Source organism: Leishmania mexicana, chromosome 13 (assembly GCF_000234665.1).
Source record: "Leishmania mexicana MHOM/GT/2001/U1103 complete genome, chromosome 13".
Taxonomy (NCBI): domain Eukaryota; phylum Euglenozoa; class Kinetoplastea; order Trypanosomatida; family Trypanosomatidae; genus Leishmania; species Leishmania mexicana.
Window position 1 is genome coordinate 575,436 of NC_018317.1, and position 24,321 is coordinate 599,756.

The 24,321-nt window shown below is 58.4% G+C and overlaps 3 protein-coding genes across 3 annotated transcripts; all 3 read right to left on the reverse strand.

Annotated features, from left to right (window-relative positions):
• Positions 1-4,740, reverse strand: LMXM_13_1630 (mitochondrial DNA polymerase I protein D,putative; the record flags this gene model as incomplete). Its single annotated transcript, XM_003873315.1, has 1 exon — positions 1-4,740. One exon carries the CDS (start codon positions 4,738-4,740, stop codon positions 1-3), a length of 4,740 nt encoding a protein of 1,579 aa, XP_003873364.1.
• Positions 4,741-6,161: 1,421 nt separating this feature from the next.
• Positions 6,162-7,901, reverse strand: LMXM_13_1640 (putative mitogen-activated protein kinase 7; the record flags this gene model as incomplete). The annotated part of the gene is made up of 1 exon (XM_003873316.1): positions 6,162-7,901. The coding sequence occupies one exon, from the start codon at positions 7,899-7,901 to the stop codon at positions 6,162-6,164; it is 1,740 nt and encodes a 579-aa protein (XP_003873365.1).
• A 1,685-nt stretch (positions 7,902-9,586) lies between these two features.
• Positions 9,587-23,590, reverse strand: LMXM_13_1650 (putative dynein heavy chain; the record flags this gene model as incomplete). The annotated part of the gene is made up of 1 exon (XM_003873317.1): positions 9,587-23,590. The coding sequence occupies one exon, from the start codon at positions 23,588-23,590 to the stop codon at positions 9,587-9,589; it is 14,004 nt and encodes a 4,667-aa protein (XP_003873366.1).
• Between the last annotated feature and the right edge of the window lie 731 nt (positions 23,591-24,321).

Consider the following 24,321-nt stretch of genomic DNA (forward strand, 5'->3'; position numbering starts at 1 on the left):
CTAGAGCGTTGTTTCCTCCATGATGGGCCGCAGCGCCCCCATGCTCTCTCCAGCCACCACATCGCACGGGAAATCCACGGCCACCTGCATTTCGGGGTACAAGGCGTTGAGTACCGTCCGCGCTCCGTCCATGATGAGCTCCACATCCTTTGCCACCTGGCGGTACACGGAAACATGACAGTCCACCCACACGCAGTCGTGCACCGTGTTCGTGAGCACCGCAAGGCCGTTGTAATTGTTGTTGGCGAGGAAGTGCCGCCACAGCACCCCGAGCATCACCTGCACAATCTCGCCAGCGAAGCCCTGTACGGGGTAGTTCTTGAGGTGGGTGGGGGAGAAGTTCGTCGACTTGCGCACCGCGTCCCGCTCGCGCAGCATTCCCTCCGGAACGTCCGACTCCGTGAAGACGTAGCGGCTCCCCGTCAACACGGGGAACATGCCCTTGAAGAACTGGTGGCCGCGCACGTTTCGCACGCCGTTCTGCAGCGATGCGTCGTAGCTGTTCGCCGATAAGGTTACCATCTTGTTGAACACCTCAACGCCACGGTACGTCTCATTCTCCTTCTCGATAAGCATGCGGACCTGGTCCTGGGTAAGCCCAGTGCTTTGACTCAGCATCCGCACGCCGGCACCGTATTGCCGCTGGAAGGAGAATATCTTCGCCTGTTGCCGCAGCTTCACAAACTCCGGCTCCTTGTTCTTTTTGGCGCGCTGCAGCACATCGGTGTATTTAAGATCCGGCCGCATCATCGTCACACGTTTGCAGTGGAAGTCCACATTGTTCCGCAAGTCTTCAAGCATCTGCTCGTCGGATGCGAGCACAGCGAGTGCCACGACCTCCAGCTGTGAATAGTCCGCCTCGATGCACATGCCCTTGTCACCGAAGCGGCTGATGAACATATCGCGCAGGCTCGACTTGTCCTCCTTTGGAATGTTCTGGCAGTTCGGGTTCGCACTCGCCAGGCGTCCAGTGTTCGTCTTGTTGTGGATCAGCTCGTGGTGGATGCAGCTGTCCATCGAGTGCACAAGCGACACCATTCCAGTGCCGCCGTCGGTGCTCTCGTAGTAGGTACCAATCAGCTTCTCGAGTGCGCGCAGCTCAAGGATAACACTGGCAGTGCTGTCGTTGTGGTTGGACTTGAAGTAACTAAGGGTATCTTCCCCAACCTGCAACTGGCGCGTCGTCGAGCTGCGGAAGCGGCGCATCACCTGCTCCGCCTCCAGTTCATTTGGGATGTACTGCGCAAGCCGGCCTTTGATGTTCACCTTGACGATGTCATCGTGGGCGCACGGAATGGCGAAGCAGTCGTACACCGAGGAGGTCGTCTTGCCCACCAGACACATGAGTGCCAGCCGCTTTCGCTCGGCATCGGGCAGCGAGTTGTAGTAGCCGACAAAGGCGCGCCGCTGCCGCAGCAGCACCGGCAGGTCGTCGTCGGTGCGCGCTGCGTCCTTCTTTCCCTTGCGCGTCTTGGACGGCTCAGTCGAGAGCGCCTCATGCTGCAGGGCCGCATTGGCGATATGGAGAAAGATATCGATGTAGTAGTTGCACCACTCCTCCGGCTTCATCAATGACTCCTGCAGCAGCGCCTTCTTGAAGGCCTCCGCGATGCCCATCTTGTTGCGCTTCCCCACCTTCGGCAGCGCCTTTGGCGGGATGACCGGTCCAAGCGAGTCGGCGGCGCCGCCGCCACTGCTGCTGCTGCTGCCTCTCCGCCTCGAGCCGCCTAGCGTCGCGTGCAGGTTGCTCGCGTACTGGTGCTTGTAGTAGGCTAAGATGGCGACCGTGTCGGCAAGAGAGATGTTGTAGCGCAGCTTTGGGTCCGCCGCGTCAAGGTAGCCCGCGTGCGCCTCCAAGTACCGAGTCAGCCCCGCATCGCTGCGGATATAGTGCATAAAAGAGAATCCCGCGTCGCGCGCTAGAATAGTTACGTGCGCATCCGCGAATGCCGCATCCTTTACCGACGCGTCGTCCTCGGTGGGCATGATCATCTCCGTGTGCTTTGCCACTTGCGCGATTACAAACCGCTCCAGCTGCTCCGCCTTGTCGCTCTCCGTTATTGTCACGGATTCGCCGCTGATCGGGTTCTTGACGAACAGTTTGGCGATGCCCTCGGTGCCGCTCGGTGTCAGCGCAGCGAAGAGGAAGAGATGGCGCCGCGGCAACAGGTTGGCAAGGGCCGACGTCTCGCCGCCCTTGTCGGCATTCAGTCGCGACACCGTCGTCGCATCTCGCCGCAAACTCTCCAAAATCGATGAGCTCTTGCGGAAGCCCGCCTGCCGCATGTACGCCTCCAGGTACCCGCGGAAGAGGCGTGTACCCTTCTCAGACGGCATGCCCGCCATGATCGCACAGTCGCCAATGCCGAGGACGTGCACCGGCGGCCGCAGAAAGACGCCATTTGGGTACTCCGACGGCGGGAAGCACTCAGGGCGGAGGAACAAGGTGTGGCGCGCAAATAGTTCGCCCGTGAGCGGCTTGCTCTCCCGCGCGTTCGTGCTCAGCGTGAGCTTGCCGCCAAAGAAGAACGTGATGAGGTGCTGATTGGAGGACCAGTTAAAGAATTTGCGACAGTCGTGCGGGATCTCCTGCGGGATGGACTCCTCCAGGTGTCGGCGCAGCTCCGACACCTTTGTCATCAGTTCATTGCTCTGCCGCTGCGCTAGGTCGACGTTCGTCTTGAGTCCGTTGTACTCCATCTCCGTCGTACACAGCAGCCCCTCCATCCGCGCACAGCCGATGATGACCTGCCGCTGCTCGAGGGCCCGCTCCATGTGTTTGCAGAAAATGAGCTCGGTGTTCTCGAGGTCGCCGTGGAGGTACTCGGTGAGGGTGCTGTATGGAATCTCGTACGTCTCCTTCCCCTCCGCCCACGCCCGCTTCACCGCATCCAGCTTCATCGTTTGGCCGCCGTAGCTCTTCGCCACATCCTCCAGGCCCGCCCCGTGCCCGAGCTTCACCTCTTGCCCGGTCAAGAGATACTCGCCATACATGGTATCCCATATCTTGCCACCACGGCGCAGGAACTTTCGAAACTCGACGTCGCGCCAAATGTGCAGCATATCGAACTTGATGTTGTGGCCTACAATGACATCGTACTCGTCCAGCGGCGGCAGAAAGAGCGAGTCCTTGGAGGACTTCTCGACGAGGTGGTTTTGACTTGTCACGGACGGGTCGTCGTAGCGCATGGCAACGCTGCGGTCAAAGTAGCGCCTGGGCATGAATACGTTCCCCTTGTAGTCGCGAGCGCCGGACAAGACGACGTAGTTCTCCTTGGTGAACGGGTTTGCCACGCGCTTGTAGCGCCGTATCGTTGTCGTCTCCAGATCCAAGATGAGGTACCGGCGCAGGCCACCCAGCGCTTTCTTCTCCCGCCCCAGACGGCCTTGATCTTCGTAGATTTTTCGACGCCACTGCTGTAGCCCAAATACGACCTCCGCGTCGTTGATGTTGACCTTGTTGAGGAAGCTGGCCGTTGTGATTTGTGGCACCGGGTTCTTCTTCGCCTCTGCCGCCATCTCCTCCAGGCGCTTGAAGGCGGCCGCCGCCTCTTCCTGGGCAGGGATGCTGTTCACAGCGCTCATGATCGCTGGCGAGACTTTCTGCAGGCGCTCCGAGAAGAGCTTGTTAGCCAGCGCGGTGAAGCCGCGGTGAAGGTAGCGATCCATCTTCTCCTCGTCCTTACGCAGGTGATTCTCTGGGAAGCAGTTTTGCCGGATGAGGTTCCACGTCGCTCGCGGGTCCTCCTCTTCGCTGACGCCCTTCGCAACGTTGTGCCCGCCAAAGTACGGCGCCAAGCTCGAAACTTCCGCCACGAAGAACGGACTCTTCGGGCGGCATGTCCTCGCAAACGCCACAAGCTGCGACGACCTGGTACGGGCCGTCGGCACAAACAGCGAAATGGATGAACTGCCCTCGCCGTACAGGAGCGTGGTGAGCGCGTTGAGCTTCACCGTTTCCTCTGCTAGGCTGCGGATCATGTGCACCGACTGAGAGCGCCGCTGTGAGTCAAAGATGGTGACAATCATCGTGTACCCCTCCGTGATGGTGCCCTTGCCGACCCGCACGTTGATGTCCACCACGAAGACGTTCACGGCCTTGACGACCCGCCGCACAATCTGCTCCACCGGATTCAGCGTCTTGCGACTGCCAGGGGTGCCAAAGCGGCGATGCACGTTGAGAAGCACATCCCAGCCCATAACGGCACTGCGCGCTGCTCCGTTCGACTTCAGCACGTCGCTTGGCATGTACGCGCCGGCCCCCACATCGTACACCGGCGGGTCGACGGTGGTGCCGTTGAACTGCCGCTGCATCAGCAGAAATGCAGCGTGCTCGAGACCGAGAGGCATGTCCACGCCCTTCACGACCTCTTGCTGTGCTTTGAAGGCGAGGAACGTGATGCCCCATGTGTCCGGCGCTAACACCAGCCTCTTCATCGCCTTGTTGCTCAGCATCGTCGCGGCGGATTTCACATCGCTCGAGGCGTCGTTGCCAAATAAGAGCCCAGCAATGTAGTCGTCACCAATGCGCTCGTCGACCCACATTGCGGCCTTCCATATGAGTTCCTCCTGCATGACGACCACCTCGTTCGTCGTGGCGGAGTACACAGCATAAAGCTTCTGCGCGGGGTCGTAGGCGAGGGTGAAGATGCAGTACTGCGCCTTGGCCAGCAGCATCTTTGGGTCATCTGCCACCAGGGTGGCCGCGAATGGGTTCTGCCGCGCTGGGAACGACCTCATCGCCAGCGGCTGCGGCGCCGACACGGCAGGCGAGCCACTCGCCGACTGCGCGGGTGCAGGCACCGCTGCACCGACAGCAGTCGCGTACCTTGGAGGCACTGAGGAGGTGGCATTGTAGCACGCCAGGCGGACGAGCGCGACACAGCTGAGTACCGTCGTGACTAGCTTCGGCGGCTGGCCAACTAGACTGGCGTTTCGGCGCAACATTGCGCTGTGTCTGAAAATTGCAGAGGAAGAAAGATTACACTGCTCGTTTCTGGTGGGACGACTGCACAGATAATGAGAGAGTGCCTCACTTTGCGTTCTCCTTTTATGAGGGTGTTTTTCTCCTCAATTCGAAGACTCTGACCACCGCAAGTGCCGTGACAACGGCTCTCTCCGTCTCGCTGTCTCTGAATGTGTGTGCACCTGTGACGTATGTGTGTGTGAGTGTGTGCGAATACGTGTGGAGAAAACGCAAGCACAGGAAGAGCGAGGGAGCAGATGTAGCGTGAAACGGCGCCTCGGTCGCGTGCTGCCGGGCCTCACACCGTGTTTCCCCTATACGCGAAAGAAAAGCACACACACATTCAAACGCGGGCTGTTTGCGGCTGCGTCACTCCCGCTGGCACAAACGCGGGGATGCGCAGCAAGGGTGAGAAGGGGAAAAGGACTTCGATCCGCTGCCTCCACAGTGTGCACATGCGTCCCCCACACGAACACTTCGGTGCTTTCTTTTCCTGTTGTGCGGCTGCGCACAAGGGCCAGGGAGCGTAAAGCGGTGGTGAGAGAACGTCCGCACGCGGGCGAGGAGCGTGCCAAGAGAGAGATGAGACGCCGAAGAGCAAATTCGATGAAAGGCGCATGAACGGAGAGAGAAGGCGCTAGGAGGATGCGCTGCCACGAATATCATGGGGATTAGCAGCGCTTGCTGACGGCGCTATGATATGCACTGTTCAAGAGTTTTACCGCACACGCGACATTGTCACAAGCTCGCAACTCCCCCTTCATAGTCCCCGATCTTCTTCTCAGAGCCGGTGGCTGTACGATGAAGAGGAGACACGGAAGGCGTCTACGGCAGGCCCGGCCGTCACGCTGAAACCACGAGTTCGTCCGACGGGAGAGGAAAAAGAACGCACCGCGTATCGCTGCCATATGGTCTGTTTGAAGATGCCTGTGTGTTTGTGTGTGGTAAAGGAGCCAGTGTACTGCAGAGTGGGCAAGCAAGATCAGCTCGCAAAAATATATGCAAGGAAACGGGTTACACGACGCACACCGCAGCGGTGGCGAGCGGCTAGGTAGGCGCAGGTGTGCGGAGGTGGGTATATGAGGGGGGAGCTTGCGTGCACCTCCATAATTCAATGAACACTATCACCACCCCTGCCGCCGTTTGACGCACCGAAAAATGGGCCTCTCTCCAGTGTGGTTCTTTCGCTACCTTTCTACACTACAGTAGAAGCACGCGGACGCTTCTGTTTTTCGATCTGCTGCTGCACATCGCGCGAGATCTGGCACTCCTCCTCGAAGAGGCTGCGCAACGCCTGCGCACTCGTGATGCGGTGGTCGAACTCCCACGTGAACACAGGGCTCTCATCCACCACGACACACGGGTGTGCCTTCTGGTAGGCGGCGATGTCATCGATTTCCTCTCGTGCAACGCTTGGGTCGGATGCAGGGCAGCGAAGAATTTCATCTCTGTTGTCATACAGCGGCCGGAAAAACGGATCGCGCAGCGCCTCCACGGCGGTGGGTCGCTTGCGGGGATCGAAGGAGAGCAGATTGGCAATCAATATGCCGAGACTCATAGGAATGTCAACATTGAAGGCGAAGAGGGTACTGTGGAAGAGGGCCTGGGAGTGGACCTGGTTGGTCAGCATTAGCGACTCCCGCCCTCGTGCAGTTTTGTGAAAAAGGATGTCATTGATAAAGTGCTTGCCTTCTTCGCCACCCTCGAAGAGCGCGGCAACTTGCTCCGGCGTCTGCGGGACGCCACGCAACCCCGGCGTCTCTAGAATCAACGCCAGCTGGGAGAGGTAGTTGGCACCGGCGAACAATGGGCGGCGCAGCACCATCTCGGCCAGGATGCAGCCGGCAGACCACATGTCGATTGCGTGGTTGTAGCGGCCCATGATGAGCAGCTCGGGTGCTCGGTAGTAGCGCGTGACAACGTAGTCGGTGAGGCTGTAGAGCGGGGGTTGGCTGGCGGCGTGAGGGGAGGATGATGCCCCACGGACTGCGGAAGATGACCAGCAGAATAGACCCCAATCCTCAAGTTCGTTGGCGTTCGACTTGGCTGCGGTCGCGACTGCCGTGAGAGTGTTCTCATGCGGCCAAGCAGGAACGCCGCCGCGGGAGAGGCCAAAGTCGCAGAGTTTCATGTCGCAGTTGCCGTTAAGAAGGATGTTACCCGGCTTCAGGTCACGGTGGATGACGCCGCTGCTGTGCAGGTACACCAGCACCTTGATAAGCTGATAGGCGATAAAGCGGAACTGGTCCATCTGGATCTCCTGCGAGGACTTCAGCAGAGCCGCTAGGTCTGTGTCCATGAGGTCGGTCACTATATAGATATCATCGAATGCGGCGGACGACAAGGCACCGGTGGAGACGTGGGGACGTCCAACCTCCATCAACCGCACAATGTTCGGATGCCCTTGCAGGTACCTCAGCAACTTGATCTCTCTCAAGATGCGGCGCCCATCCACGAGATCATCGAACACCTTCGTCATCTTCTTGATTGCGACGAACGGGGACACCTCCCCACGCGCCAGCGTACGGCGCTTGAACGGCTCCGAGTACAAGTGCGGAACTCGCACTGGTCCACCTCGCCCGGCTTCGTCCAGCACAGCACGCGTGCGGAAGTACACAGGCGCGTCGTGGCCGCGACTTCGCCGCGTGACTATGCGACCTTCTTCCTCGATGGTGCGCATCGCCTCGTTGTAGTAGACACTGGATGGGACGAGGCGCAGGTCCACTGCAGCACACACTACGCCGTACGCGCCATATCCGATCCCGTTCAGCACCTCAAAGTGAGGTGCCACCTCAAAGGTGGAGCCGTGCACATGATAAGTCTTGCTGTGCTCACTGGTGTGATCGATCATCGCTGGCAACTCTCTGCCACCGAGCAACAGCCCGTTGTCGCGCGCCGCATGAATGAACGGGACCGCTGCTTCGTTGACCGCCATGCTTGAGCTTGAAGGATCGGCGCTCTCCTCCTCCCTTTGTGCTGCCTGTTTATTTTCCTTTTTTTTTCGTAGGCGGAAGTGGAACAACAGAGAGGGAGGAAAAGGAGAAGAGGAGATGGCGCCGCGCACCCGCAGAGCAATGGAGTCGATAAGATGTCTTCTTCCGTTGCAAGGCGTGTCCATTCTCTGCCATAAACCATGATTCAAGTGCCACTCTGCCTCCCACCCGCAGGCCGTCACATGCCTCATCGCGACGCGCGAGTCAGTCGTTGACATGCCGGTACAGCAGTGCGCCGACTCAGTCATCTGAGCACGGATTTGGCCTCAAACCCTACCCACCATCAGCCCGCTGAGCAGGTCGCCATACAGCAGCTTCCATTTCGCCGGTCGCCATGTGGCCCACCCCTCACAGGGTGACACTCAGGTTTCCCACACTAATGTGGGTAGTGAAGACTGGGTGAGAGATACGTTCGAGTCACTCTCACAAGTGGCCCATCATACAGATGGCACAATCGTGTACGCTGCCGCAGGTCGTTTCGACACAACCCCATCCAGAACCTGACCGCCGGCATCAGCAGCGACAAACCGCTCTGACTTCCCCACCCAGGTTCGTTGCTCGACCCGGATACCACACTGAGGTGGTCGATATCATCACGGAGCCGATGAAGCTGAAGAAAAGGCTACAAGGCACACAAAGGCCTAGCCTCTCTCTCCCATGCACTCACACCAGCAAAACCACTACACTGACCGTCAGCAGCCGCAGCAGCAGCCGCAGAGGATGACAGGGAGAAGCTGTTTGAGCTGCACCCGGTCTTCGTGAGCGACAGCTGCGATGCCCAAACGTGACGATGTGTCACGCAAATGTTCACGTCTGCCTTATTTTCGTTTGTCTCTCGTCGACGCTCACTGAGCGCTGTGGGGAAAGGAGAAGAGAGGGACAGAATCGGTGGCGGTGATGGATGGGGCAGTGCCAGAAAAGGGAGTAAAAGACGCTGTTGTTCCACTGAGTGGCAGAAGAAACAGGAGTCATGTGATGCTGTACCCTCGAATGCCCCCCATTGCCCTCAACTTCGCGACTCCCCGCATTATGACGTCGTCAGGTGAACGTGCCCCCCTCCCAAAATGCTTCCTGTGCGCCACGTCGAGAGCGCAAGAGGAGAGAGGAGAGAATGCAATACCTGTAACGCAACCGTAAAATCACCGAGCCGATACGGGCTCATGGCAGTTCGGCTGATCAGCACGGTGCTTCTTGTGGAGGTAGTGTTTTTGGTGTTGCGAGATGCACAGGGATCAAGAAGAATGGACATGCATACTGCGTAGTGCGTGTGATTGTGTGTCGAGTGTTGCACAGCTTACACCACGGGCAAACAAACTAAAAAGGGGAATGCGACAGAGGCAGACACACCCAGAAGCACACTCGTACGGGAGGAGAGGAAAATATACACACACGCCCCGAAAAAAAGAGCACTACTAAACATGGATAGTCTCGATACATCCACAAACGCCGGCCGTCCCATCGACCACCTCCCTCCATACTGTCAGTGAGAGGTGCACGGCATCTGCTGAGTTGCTGCGTCAAGAAAAAAAAATACATATTAGCGCTTCGCGTTGCAGCGAGCTTCGGCGCTGCATTGTCTATGTTTCGTCAGGCACGTGTCGAGCACGCCGCGTGTGTCCGAGTCTGGTTACTCCACGACGTCTAACAACAGACCCACCCCGGCGATCACCCACTTACGCGACGGCTGCTTGCTCTTGAGGTAGAAACCGACGACAAAGCCGGGTCCACGGGCCTGTGTCTTGTACACGGGGCATTCGTACTGGTCACGCCGATCAATCTTGCTCAGCGGCAGGGAGCGGACTTGCATGATAGGCATCTTGGGATACAGGTCCTTGAGGCGGCTTTCCTCTATGCAGCCAGCCGTGCCATCCCACCGAGCCCCCTCCATTGCAAGCCCGGTCACGTAGCAACCGTCGCGCGCGTTGGAGTCGATCTGGTCGGCGGACTTCTTCAGCACATCCACAACCAGAGCCATCTGATCGAGATCAAAGCTGTTGATAATGGAGGTGGTCTGCATGATGGCGGTCAAGAATGACATGGGGTTGAAGAAGAGCGAAATATTTGTAACCTTTGGCGTCTGCAGGTCGGCGTTCCAGCTCACTAGCTGCTCATTGCGCGCCATGAAGTTCTCCACCCACGAGCCGAGCATGCGCTGCGACATGAAGGAGACGCGCGCCCATCGCTCCGGCATCTTGTCCAGGTACATCTGATCGAACAGCTCCTGCATCGCGGTGCTCATCGACAGCGCACCCTTCAGGCCAAGGTTCAGCTCCTCCAGTGACGCACGCAGGGTCTCAATAAGGATATTCATGCGCTCGCTCTCCTGGTAGAAAACGTGCTGCTGAGGCGAGCGGTCGTCCTCGAGGCGCTCTGACAAGTCCTGCAGGTTGTGCGGCTCCGGCAACCGCTCACGGATCTCCTCGATCTTCTGCTGCACAATATCCTGCGGGCTCAACATGTCGCCGCCGCTGTGCTTCTTGGGCTGCAGCTCGTTGATGGTCTTGAAAAGGACGTCGGCCTGCATCGTGCGGTAGTTTATCTCCGCGTTGGGGTGCAGGCCATACAGCAGCGGCGACTCGGCCGGAAAATCTTCGCTAGTTGTCAACCACTGCATGTACTCCTGGTAACTTGCCGGCGCCGGCACTGCCACGCCAGGTGCGAGCTGCAGGCCGTCGCAGCAGTCTGGGATGAGGTAGCTCTGCAGATACGCCATGCACAGGACGCGATCCCAGTCGTCTGTGATGTGGCCACCGTACATGATCTCACCAAAGACGTAGCGCAGATCCTCCCACGGCACCTTGGGGCGGTCCTCAATGTAGTTGGCCGCCACCTCCATGCACGTCGTGAGGTCGCCGGCGTTGAATGGGTACGCGCGGTTCCAGCCCAGGGGACCGAACTTCTTGCGCTCCACCACGACGGCGTGGAAGAAGCACATGGAGAACATGATGCAGCGGTACTCGGTCGGCTTCGCGCTCTTCTCCCACGGCTCGTCGCTGAAGTTGCTCATGGCACGGACAATATTCTGCCGAATGCCAGTCGGAGGCTCCGACGTCAGCTTCACTGAACGCTGCAGGACACCAATAGGGATCACGTTCGACGGCTCCGCGCTCAGGAACACGCGGAAATCCGGGTGCCCCTTCACGCCATCAAACTCGATCTCGTCATCCGTCACCACAATGATGTCGTTCTTCTTATCCCTCGCCGTGCTGCCACTGCCCGCCTTAGCACCGTCCTCGTCGTCGCCCATGTCCTCGTCCGTCTCCCCCTCGCCGCTCTCGCCATGCGAGGGGACCGACTTCTCCTCGGCCTCCTCATCGTCGTGCTGCTCCCTATCGCCGTCGCCGACGCCTCCTGCAGCGGCGCTGCGTTCACCAGCCTTCCGCTCCGCAATCTCCTTGCGAAGCTGCGCGACGCGCGTGTAAGTCTCCGCATACGTGTCGAGGCGCCGCTCCAGCGTGCGCAGCCACTTCTCAACAAGGTGGATATTCGATAGTAGCGCCCACCCGCCCTCGGCAAAGCACTTGTCCAGCGCGCGGTCCGCCACCACCTCTTGGCCTTGCCCCAGCGATACGTTGTAGAAATTCTCCCTGTCGTACGTGTAACCCAGTTTTCGACCCAGCTCCTCGACTGCCTTGACCGGGTCGACACCAGGAGATAGGATGAAGAAGAGCGGCGTCGTCGTGCTCGAGTTCTGGTACGAGACGGAGATGTCCACTGCCTGATCGGACACAAAAAAGCGGCCGATGGTGGTGCCCACAAACATCTCCAGCGCCGCTGTGAGCCGATCTGGACGCAGGCAACGCAGCACCAGCAGGCGCTCGAAGTTCGAGAGGTTCTTCCACTCTCCTGGCATCTTCTCCACCTCCGGCTTCTCGAGCTCGCAGTACTGAAACCATCGATTGTTCTCTGCCATGTCGCTCGGCAGCAGGCTGAACGACGGCGTCGCACCCTCCACTTCCGCCAGCGCCTGCACGGCATCCCAGTTCGGTTGCGTGCACCACCCCGTCACCGTCTCTGGCCGCACCACGCCCGTCTTCTTCTTACCGCGGAGGAGGAAGTCCAGCTGCTTCAGATTAATCTCGTTGCGGCGGCTCAGAATCGCGAAGGTAAGGAGGCTCGAGAAGATCAGCTTGTGGCGCTCGAACAGGCCGCGCGACACGTAGGCAAAGACATTCTCCGTGATCGACTCGGTGACGTTCGCCACGCGCTTTGTTACATCCTTCTTGTTCTCCGGCTGCGGTGCAGAGGCGAGAGCCTTGTTGAAAACCACCATGAACGCCTCCAGCGAGTACTGATACATGTGGTCGATCTTCCACAGTTGGTCAATCTGGAAGAACAGGAGAGAGCCGCGCACCGCTACGTCGGTGTACCGCAGACGGTTCTGCGCGATATCCTTCTGTGTGACGACGGCCTGCGCAAAGGAGGCGTTGATGTCCTTCGCCTTCTTCTTGGTCGCCTCCAAGTTTTCGACGAGGGTGACGTTCTCCAGGATGTCGCCGGTTGCGTTTGTCAGCTCGTAGAGCAGCCCGTTCTCGCACTGCTGCAGCTCAATTGTCATGGTGTTCATCTGCCGAATCAGCATGCCGCGTTTATTCTCCAAGTCTGGTCGCTCTTGGCTCACCACGACCGCCAGCAGCTGATCCTCCAGACCCGTCTCTGTCACCATGAAGTTGATCAGAGTCGTCTGCGCGTTCACTTCAGGGCCGTAGTGGGGGTTGCCGAGCTTCGTCTGCAGAATCAACCGGAACTTCGGGTTGTACTCCACCTCGGTAGCGCCAAGCTTGATGAACTCGCGGCCGCCCTTGCGGAACGTCTGTCGACTAAGAACACCGTCGAGAACGGGCTCCACAAACTCGCCGAGGCCCTCAATGAGGCACGGAAGACCCTCCTCGATGCACGTCTGCAGTGTGCGCTGCCAGCCCTTTTGCGTGGTCTGAACAACACGCAGGCCGTTCTTCTCCTCACGGGTGCGAATCCACTTGATGCCTTGCAGCTGTGGGTCGATCATGAGCGGCCAACGCATGCAGTTGTTGAGAATGGCGCCGTTCTCGGTCGAGACACGATCAGACGGGAGTCCCTCGTTGTTCCACGACGCCACCGCCGCCTCCGAAGTGAGCACGTCCATCGTCACGTCAAGATCCTCCGTCATTGGAATGCCCAGCCTCTTAATTTCCGGCAGCCAGTCCTGCTCCACTATCTGCTCACGGAACGCCTTGGAGAAGGGCCCAATATAAGACACGAAAGATGCACTCAGCAGCACGTCGCCGACCAGCAGCTTCGCGGCCTCCTTCAGCTTTTCGATGGTGGCACCCCAGCGCACACTCTCGTCCGCCAACCCGCTGACAAGGCGTTGCGCCAGGTTCATCTTCATCTGCGTTTTCTTCGCCTTGGCCTCGATCGCGTCGGCCTCGGCCACGGCCTCGTCGTACTGGCTGACCAGCGCGCCGAGCTTGGCCTGCAGGTCCGCCACCTTGTCTTGAATTTTCTTCAGCGCTGCGCGGCTCGAGACGAGACGCTGCTGCGCCTCGGCGAGTCGCTCCTCCTTTGGACGCACCTCGCAGCGGACGGCGTGGTAGCGGTTCATGCCGATGGCCCACTTGCATAGGCCGGCCGCGGCGAAGGACTTGTTCCTGATGATGTCCGGGTCGAAGGAGGGGTTGTTGATATACACCTGGATCTGGTCGATACACACCTGAGGAATGTTGTTCACGTCGAAGTTGCGCAGCTCCGTCAAAAAGCGGTCCACCTGGTTCATCATCTTCTTGCACTCATTCCACGACCGCTGCTTCATCGACGGAATCGAGCGCGGGTTCGCCGTAAGCACCAGCACGCAGATGGCCACCATCTGCACATCCTCCGGCGGCTTCCCGAGATTCTTGAGCTCCGCAATGGAGGCCTTGTCGAGAGTATCAAGGGCCGCCAATGCCTCCTGGACGAGCGGTTGCGCCTTGGCCAAATCCTCCTGGCACTGCTTCTCGAACGACGTCACCTCCTCAACGATCTTGTTCGTCTTCGACTCCTCCTTCGCCGCAATCGCGCTCTGCTCCTCCACGACGGACTTCTCACGGCCCACCGTCTCGAGAAGCGCTGACGTCTTCTGCCGCGCCTCCTCCACCTCCACGCTCTCCCGCTGAAGCACCTCCTGCAGCCCCTGCACCTGCGCCCCCGCCTCCTTGATCTTATCGATACCGCTCACGAGGCGATCTGTTTGATCACTGTTCTCCTTCCGCTTCCGGGCTAGCAAGTCCTTGTAGAAGGCGATCAGTTCGAGAAACGATTTGGGTGTCGTGTAGGCGTGCCGCTTTTCCTGCGCGTAGTATTCTTCGCACGTCTCCGTCACCTTTATCTGGCAGTACGCCATAAAGTCCGCGATGTTCTGCGTCATCTCCTCGCCGCCCAGATCAATCTCGAAAAGGAAGCGCTGAGCCACCGACCGGAGCGCCTGCTCCGGCCAGCTCAGGAACCAGTCAATCACGGTGGTGTTTGCCAGCGCCGGGAACTGTCGGCACCACGCAGCAAAGTTCTTGCTCACGGGAGAGAAGCAGAGAATAATGTGCAGGTTCGAGCGAACCTTGTGGATGAAGTGCTCCCAGCACACATCCGGATTCGAGTAGTCGGCGACGCCGGAGGCCTTCACCTCGTTTACGACGGAAGCGATGATGCTCTCGCGCTCATCCTGATTGAACAGCTCCGGCACGTTGCCGCTGCTCAGCATATCGTTCAGATACACCAACATGTCCACCGACACAATCTGGGTATCGGTGATGATGAACGCGAACGGGTACCCGCGTACGCCGCATTTTCGGTACAGTTCCTGCATGTCGTTGCGAAAGTCGTTGATGTCGTACGTGCTCGTCACAAGAATCTGGAAGATGTCGTGTCCGTTGATGTACGACGCAAGGCGCGCCAAGGACTGCTTACCAGAGCCACCCACGCCAACCAAGAATGCATTGCCGCGCGGGTTCGAGGTGATACGGGCAATGCGGCAGACATGCTCGATGGCCTGGTTGAACAGCACAAGGTTCATGGAGGCGTAGTTCTCGTTGTAATCCGCCAGCTTTTTGCGCAGGTAGGCGCCGGCCTCGTCGTAGTCCGTTTCATTGTACACGTTCTCCTGCCCGTCTGGCGTCGTATAGAACGGCGCCCACAGCAGCGGCTCCTCCATCACATCCTTCGCCTTCACGTCGCTGAATCCGGCGCGCATAATGACCTCCTGAAGCAGGGCGTCGTAGCGCTTCATGTCGGCGTCATCGGCCATGCGGTCGCGGAACGTGCGGTTGCACTCGTGCACCCACAGACGGACCAGCTGCAGGCTGCTCTTGTGTAGCTTCGGGTTGGACTTGCACAGGCCCTGGAAAATGTTGAACATCTCACGCATGTTCCATTGGTAGTGGAACTTTATGGCCGTCGGGAAGAACAGCTTCGCCACGTTCGAGTGAAGCTCAATCGTGGCGTTTGTGAGCAGCGTCGTGAGAGTGTCGCGGATGTCGCGGGAGAATGGCTTCGTGTGCGCCTGCAAAATCTGCCCGTAGATGCTCACCAGGTCTGCGCGATCGGGCATATTCGTCGAGAAGACGGCGAAATGGCGCAGCAGACGGTCGAGGATGGTGAAGGTGCCGGACTTGGGGTTCATCGCACCAACATACCGCACGTCCACCACCTCCTTCTGCAGAATCTTGACGCGGTCGTACCAGAAGCCGTAGCCGACATGCTGCTGCAGCAGCGCCACAGCCTCCTGCGTGCCGTACTTGTCTGGGGTTGGCATGTTCATGTCATCCAGGAAGAACACCAGCTTCTTGCGATTCGGCGGGCCGTAGGTACGGCCAGAGCGCTTCTCCAGCGACTGCTCCATCACCGCCTGCAAGCCAGAGGACGAGGTGCGGGCGTTAAAGGAAACGACACGGAACACCACCTTCTCGTTGTCCAGTGAGCGCAGCTTCGACATGATTAGGTTCGTCTTACCCGTGCCAGCAGTACCGACCAGCATGACACCCTTCGCGTTGTCGACAAAGAGGCTCATGAGATACGACATGCGCACCGTGTCAGCGGTTTGCACGGACACGGACGACAGCTGTATATCCGCGTCCATCGTGTAGGGCTGCACGAGCTCCGTCCACGGCTTCCAGTCGAACAGCACGGCGCCGCTGTTGTCCTTGGTCTTGTCTATGTAGTAGTCGAACACCGATCCGGCATCAGAGATCTTCATGTTCGGGAACTCCTTCTTCCACTGGTTTGAGAAGTTGAGCCGCATGTCAATGCGGCCGTCGGAGCTCGGCAGCGGGCCGCCAAAGGCCCAGATGGCGGCGAACACAAAGTACTTTTCGTACACTTCGAAAGGGTTAGAGTTCTTCGCCAGCTCCTCCGGCTCCATCGTCTTGAAGATACCGTCGAGGAGGAAGCAAAGGGTTTGGACCACGTTGATGTCCATCACAGACACGATCGGCCGCATGCTGCGCTTCCAGAACTCAAAGATAAACGGCACATACTTGTCGAAGAGGTTATCGAGGATCACACCCTCGCGCTTCTCCCGCGACGCGATCCACTTGTCCTTGAACGGGCCCCAGCCCAGATCCGATTCGTTGATGAAGATGACACCGGCCCGCGACACTGTCGCCGGCGAGGCGTTGCGCAGGTGCGACACCTCGAAAATCATTCGCATCGAGTCCGTCAGCGGTATACGCTCATTCGACACGAGCGTTAGCATCTTGTTGTCGTCCATCACGGTGTTCATCGACTCAATCCACTCTGCGTCGATGATGCCGTCCAGCACGATCCACTTCATGTTCCTCTTTTTCTTCGACTCCACGGCATAGTCGCGGAAGATCGTCGACAGAATGCCGTCGCGCCACTCCTTCTGCGGGGTGAAGTAGCCGTACAGCTCATTCGAGGAGATCGCCTTGGGGTTGAGGCACGACGAGACCGCCTTGGCCTTCCACTCGTCCTGGTGTAGCTTCGTCAGCGCACCCTGCAAACAGCGCCAGCACTCAGTCTTGCCCGCACCGGCCGCACCGAGGATAAACACGGAGTGGCGTACATGCAGCAGTTCCTCGTACTGCACGCACTTCAGGATGAAGATGTCGTTCTCGCCTGGGAAGTTGCCCTGCTCCTTGCAGACAGCCTTACAGGCAGCGACCAGTTCCGGCTTGTTCTTCTTCGGCACGTCGAGGTTCGGGAAAAGCGAGCGGATCAGACCCATGAACACGTACACGTCGTCCTTGCTCAGCTTCGCCATGTTTGTGTCTCGGAGGGCACGCATCAACACGTTGCGCTCCGGAAGATCAGGATCGCCGCGCTTGAGGGCGCCAGCGATGTACAAGACGGACTTCACGGCACGCAAACCCCAGTCGTAGTGATCCTGCGGTGACAACAGCTCCTTGTTCAGGCGATACAGCGTGACGAACTTCAGGGCAAGATCCTTGGCATCGCCAAAACCCTCCGCAGCCAGCATGATCTCACAAATGTTCTTAAGGTCCGGCACGCACATGGCGCACGGGCGGAAGAGCGACTTGATGTTCTCCGGCAGCTCCGTACGGCCGGCGTAGCCCGGGTTCATGGTGATCCACATGCCCACAGAGCGCTTGAGCGAGATCTCCTCACCCACGAAGCGGAAGCGCGACTTGTTCTCCTTGAGCGCGTTCAAGATGGAGCCCACCTGCGTCGCGACGACGGAGAGCACCTCAATGGAGATGCGGTTGAACTCATCGAAGCAGCCCCACGAGCCGGACATGGCGAGACCCTTGAAGATCTGGCCGAGAGTAATGTAGTTCATCTGATCGGAGCAGTTGAACACGTAACAGGCAATGCCCATGTTGCGCGCCAGGTCCTTGGTGGTCTCTGTCTTGCCCGTACCAGCCGGCCCTGCTGGTGCGCCGCCCTGTTTCAGACGCAGCGCCTGCGTGAGGGTGATGTAGCAGCGGTCCGTCAGCTTTGTGATGACAAGACAGCCGCACAGGCCGATGTACTCGTACCCGTTGGTGAAGTCCGCGTCGGCGATCCGGATCTCGCTGCCCTTGTTCTCGTCCCAGTAGTAGCGAAGCTGCGACTGCCAGCTGAAGGCATCGACGGAGTCGATGCGGTCGTCCACCATGCTCTGCACGATGTCCCGGTTGTGCACGTCGATAGTAATCAGATGCACCAGCATCTTGCGCTCCGTCGACGAGCGATCCAGCAGCACCTCCTTGATGAGGCTGTCCAGCTGCGACTTTTGGCTCTTCAGCAAGTCCTTCATACCCATGTCATTGCCCTCCTCGATCTGCGTGAAGGCTTGATGCACCTCGGTCGTGAACCAGATACGTGACGCCACGATGACCGCCTGACACGGGTACTGGTAGATCCACTCGTTTCGCGGCTTCTCGAGGTAGCCCGCGTTCGCCTCCCTGATGTGCACCTTCATGCTGCGCTTCATACACTGCACAAGCCCTTCCAGCCAGTTTTCCACCGCGCCATCGCATGCGAAGCTCTCCGTCAATGTCACCCTCTCTCCCTGAATTGACACCATCTCCCACACTTCCTCCGCGCCAGCGTTGGGGTACGGGTTATTGTCAAAAGTGAAGGAGTCTACGGATTCGATGATCTTGCTCATGTGCCCAATGACCGCACGCGGGTCGGAGCCCTTGGAAAGGATGTCAATGAGGTCCGTGTCCGAGACAAAGAAGAAGCGCGGGAACAGCTTCCGCTTCGTCTCCAGGTAATCAGCTAGAGCTTTCTCGCAGCGGTTCAGGATGCCCTGGATGTAGTTGAGCGTCTCCTCTAGCGTTTCGCCACGCCCGATATCCTCCGACATCTTGCCGGAGCAAATCGTTTCCACCGGGTTCGTGTACGGGTGCGCCTTGCTCATGAGAAGCCGGAACACGCGATCGGCCTCGCTAAACTGCTTCGCCTCATTTGGGAGCTGCTCTTTGATGTCCTCCGAGAGGACGAAGATGGGAAACAGGTTCTGCCACTGACGCTGAATGTCCATCCACTTTGTCGTGCACGTGTCCACCAGCCCCAGGTCCTTCTGCCAGCTCAGCACCTTCTCGTAGAAGTACTCCACAAAGCGATCTGACAACATGGAGGAGAGGGCGTTGCTGTCGTTCTCCAATTGCTCGACAACGTCGTCGACGGAGCCGAGGAGGTAGCAATCCAGGTGGGCGTCCATCTCATACGTGAACTGCAGCTTCTCCCAGGCAACAATGATCTTCGACAAGTTCGTCTCGATGCGCAGCTCCTTCTCAGCCTTTTCGACGATGTTGGCCACGTCGTCAGAGTACTTGTGAAGACCGAGAGCGAAGAGCTTCTCAAGCGTGAAATCAGCGGCAGCGGGGTCGATAGTGCCAGGCTGATTCGTCGTGCGCACCAGCTCCTCCCAGTGGCGCGGACGCATCGACGGCGAGCTCAGCGAGTCGCACAGCGGCAGCGACGTGCGCATGTTGCGCACTGTTTCGTCGACACCCTTGAAGACGCCCCACCCCTTCACCTTCATCGGCTGCAGCTGCAGTTGCTTCGAAATCTTCTTGGCCTCATCCTCGAAGTAGCTCACGTCAGCGTCCTTGAACGTCGACCGCATCCAGTCGCGGAATTGAGAGGTAACGTGAAAGTTAAGATCCCAAATCTGCTTCAGCAGTGCCAGCTCCTGCCGGCATTCGCGGATGCCCTTGAATTGTGACACGGCAAGGTCAAAGAGGTCCTGCAGGTTCTGCAGCCCCTTCGCCTTATTCTCGACCACCATGAAGTGTGCGTACACACTGTCGATAGCGTTGTAGACCTCACTAGGTTCAATGGCGTAGGTAAACAGCGGGTTCTGGTGAAAGGCGTCTACCTCGTAGTTTAGCTCCTGCTCGAACGCAGCGACGTTCTCCTTGATCTTTTCTGCCTCACGGTCCTGAACGATGGAGTTCTGCGCGCGCGCGTTCAGCGCCTTTTTGTTCAGTGCGACCCACTGCTCAGGCGCAGGCTTCCGCAGCTCCTCGAGCTTCTCAATCTTCGCCAGCTCCGCCTCGGCATCTGGCGAAGTGCTGGCATGCGTCTTCAGCATGCCAATGGCCGCCTTGATGGGCGGGAACATTCCACCTGTCTCGCCGGTCTCGTCATCACCCATCACTTCCGTGTTGCGCTTGCGACAGTCGCGGATCCACCGCATGACGGACTTGAGCGCATCCACGTCGCCGTCCAGCACCTCCACCTCGAGCCCCTTGTCGGCCTCCTTGATGAACTCGTACAGTTGACTCAGATCAACCTTGATCTTGTCTAGCAGGTAGTCGGAATACATCTCCTTCCAGCGCCGGCTCAGGTCGCGCAGCGCCACGCGCAGCGGCTTGACGTCAATCAGCACTGAGCCCTCCGTGTGGCGGTCCTCAATCGCGGCAAGTCGACTTCGGATGCGCGTGTACTCGGTGATCGCGCGATCGAATTCCTGCAAACTCACGCCAAAGTACTCCGCTGGTTTCTGCGCCTGCGTCTGCGCCACGGCCACTGTGGCGTCCTCCATTGAGACGCTTGGCCGATGCCCGTTGCGGTGGTGGTCCGTCTCGATGAACTTAGCGAACACTTTCTTGCGATCCGTTTCCCACAGCGACTTGAACTCGTCGTAAACGTGGCGGTACTCTTCGCACGCCATCACGTTCTGCTGGAATAGTGCCTGAATCTCCTCCATAAGGGCCTGGACGTACTCGTTCTGCCGCATCTCCTCCGTGTACGATGTCGAGCCGTGAACGGGGTCAATCAGGCCATAAGAGTCGATTATGCCATCGATTGTGTCGCTGAGCATCTGCCATACCGACGTCTCGTCGCAGTCGCTTGTCATGAGCGCCGGATCAAAGCGCGACTTTGACGTCGGATTGTCTGCCGTTACCTTCGACAGAGAGAGCTTCACATCGACAAGAGGAATACCGTCGTGGTCCGCCAGCCAGATCGGGTCTAGCTGGTTGCGCATGTTTGTGAGTGACGTCACCGCCACCTCAGTCAGGCACTCCCGCGCAACGGAGCTGACGTACGCAAGGTAATTCTGCCACACCGGGTCCCCGTTACTCACGATAGCACCGCCGTTTGCCTCCTTCAACGTCTGCAGCGCCTGCAGGCTGTTTTGCATCAGCGACTTGATCTCGTCGTTTCTATCCCGAAGCCCCGCTGCGCGCGCCTCAACGTAGTCGCCAAGCGTCTTCCGCAGCTCCACCACCGACATTGTCTTTGCCCCCGTCGCGGCATCCAACGGAAAGAGTGTGTCATCCGACTTGTACTTCTTCATGGAGTCCTTCATCTGCTTAACGTTGCAGTGCAGGGTCGACACGGCCGTGTCGATGGCCGTCACTTGCTTCAGTGCCTCCTCAACAAATGCGTTTGTGGCGTCCTCGTCTTCCCACCGCACGTCCTTGAGTCCACATGACAGAAAGGACTCAAACTTCTGCAACTCATCCTCGATGAGTGGGCGCTCGTCGTGCGGGCGGAGGCTCGAGCTCAAGTTGTTGTACGTTGTGCAGAGGTAATCCAGCTTCAGTGCCTGGTCGCGGTACACGTTGCGCTTCGTGAAGATCGCCTCTGCATCGCGCGGAATCTCAAACTGGCCAACGCCCGCCGATTCGTATGAGTTGAGCACCTCCACATAGTACACCTCGCGCAGTGTCTTCACGAGCGAGGCGTCGAAGTTGACAGAAAGACGCCTGTTGGCATCCAACGAAAGCACCGGCAGCCGCAGCTTGTCCGAGCGTATGGCGCCTACCTGGGTGGTCCACCTCTCGAACTTCTCGTGGATCGTGCTCTGCAACAGCTCCCTCAGCTTCTCGTACAGTTGGAGTGCCTCAACGCCGCGCTCGCTCTGTAGTACCGTCGAGGATAGGTCGACCACGCGAGAGTGGCTCTCGTTGATGCGATCTAGCAACGCCTTGCACCGCACAATGGTGCTTGCGAGAGGGGGCATGTTGGGGTACACCCCTGCCGCTTCACCCGCGTAGTAAGTCTCCTGGACCTTAATCAGGTCCTGATGAAAGCCCTCGAGCACGCCGCTTTGCTTCTTCATCCACTCCTGCTGCATCGGCGTCCTGTCCGTGAAGCCGTCAAACGTGTCCACGGCCTTGAACACCTCGGTGATGGCGCTGGATTCGTCGATTGTGGTGACGAGAATTGAACTCAGGCGCTCCTCCAACCCGCGGATCACACACTTGAGATCGTCGTAGTCAGCGTCGAAGCGCGTGTTGGTGATGTCTAGAAGGTCGTAGTCGACGCTGAAGAAACGCGCAAGGGACACGTCGAAGATTTGCTTAATCTCCTCCGCCTCAGACGTCAGGTGCTGGCCTTTGGTTCCACCAATTTTCATGTTCTCCATCTTGTCGAAGAGGAGCGCCGTCTCGATCACGTCGAGGAGGTCATGGCACCGCTCCAGAAAGCTATCCAGTCTGGAGAAGAGCGCCGCGTTCTGAAACTTCCATGGCCGCGCCACGGACGACACCTGTGACTTGTATTGGAAGTACAGCGCCTTGAACTCACCGCCAATTGCCAGCGCACTGCTCAGGCGCTCAATCACCTCCTTCTTCTCCAGGCCTTCCGCGAACTCGGTCACGTTGACGTGGTCGGCTGCCATCTCAATCAAAGCGTTGCCCATCTCGCGGATAAGGAAGACAAGCCTAGAGGGGTTGTTGTAGAAGCCGGACTGCGTCCACAGCAGGTACAAAAAGTGAAAGAGGCGCTTGAAGACGCCGCTTTTGGAGAGCTCCACGAAGGGGATGTGGCTGGCAGCTGACATAGACATCTGCTCAAACTCGGGAATGAGGGGCTTGAGGTACTGGTAGTTGTCACGAGACTCGTACGCAGCCTCCTTCAACTCGGCCATCAGCTGCGAAAACGCGGCGTAGTAGCTGCTGCCTGCGCGTTTCAAGAGCACAAGAATCTTGAGCGACTTCACCGAGTACAGCTGTTCCTCCAACCCAGCCAGATTCTCAGACTTCTCCTTCCAGAAGCGGATCTCATCCAGCGGGCACGGGTATCGACCCGTCTGTGGCGCGGCCTCCTCCAACTCCTCCGGGGACGACGCAATCGCGGCCCTGATTTGCGCCGTCCACGACACAACGGTGCCCTCGAGCAGGTAGAGCGTCTCCTTGTCCATGGCAAAGTCGTCGATGCGGGGAGGAAACTGAATGGGCGGCATGGGCAAAAACGTCTTACCTTGGCTCAAGCCCTGCATGACCAGCAAGTTTGAGAGCAGCCGGTTGGTGTCGCTCATCAACTCGCTAACAGCCACGTCGGGCACGGTCGCGGTATTTCGCTTGTCGCCCTTCAGGATCTGCACGTACACATTCCGCGTCACGGCGCTGAGGCTGTTGAGGACGTCAGGTGAGAAGTCGCCAAATGTGATTGTCTCCTTCATATGGTTTTCGTCCGTTATCTTCTCCCGCTTGATCTTGTTAAAGAACAAGCCCTTCTTCTTGAGCTCCTCTGGTGCCTCAATGCGAGTCACAAACGCACCGCTTGATGCTTGGTATACATAGAGGTGGCACGCATCAGCGGTGTCCAGGAACTCGCTCATTTGGGCTCGGTTCTCTTCACTCTCAAGGAGCTTCTTTGACTCGGCGGGCTTCAGTTTAAGAGCATTGGTGATACGCTGCTCAATCCACACAACGCGCTTGTCCGCTGGCGCGTCATCCTTGTCGCCCTTCCCCATCTGTGAGGCAAAAGATCGAGTATCTGTACCAGAGACAAACACTCAGGTCAACTGACCGGCGCAGTGCGAGAAGGCAGTTTCGCACCAGTGTTGCGAGCCGTGTTAGGGTTCTGTCGAAAGCGAAGATAACGAGTCGCTGTGGCGACGTCGTCTCTAAGGCACCTGATTCGGTTTCGCGAGTATGCCCATGCACATCGGTGTGATGTTTCACCCTTATTTCTCTTTGAGCACCGCAAGGAGACGCCTGTGAACTCGTAGTCTTCACGTTTGCTCCTCGTCAATTTCACTGTCGTATTGTACAAGGCGTTCGAGGGAGGGGGAAACGGCAAACAAAAGAAGCGGGGAAAAATAGGTACATCATGTATAACACACTTCCACAACGCATGTCTTTCTCCGCCGCACATTTGCGTCGGCACCCCAGTATCGCTGGCACAACTTGGGAAAAGTGTTTGGCAGCGATATCACACACACACACGTCTACAGAGGTGCTCAGTGCAGGGTGAAGAGGTGAGCGGCACATGGCAAAATGCGTTGGCAGCCCTGGCGGACGTAGCCACAGGGTTCGGCACGCGAAAGAGAAACACATGCGCAAACCCCTGCATCTCTCCCCACTCGCACCAGCAATCTCGATGGAGGATTGTTTGTTTCACCTGGTCAAGCAGTTTTCCTGCTTTTTCTTTCCTCAGCACAATCGCCGACCTCTGCGACGTTAAAAGGGCTTTCTCATTTCA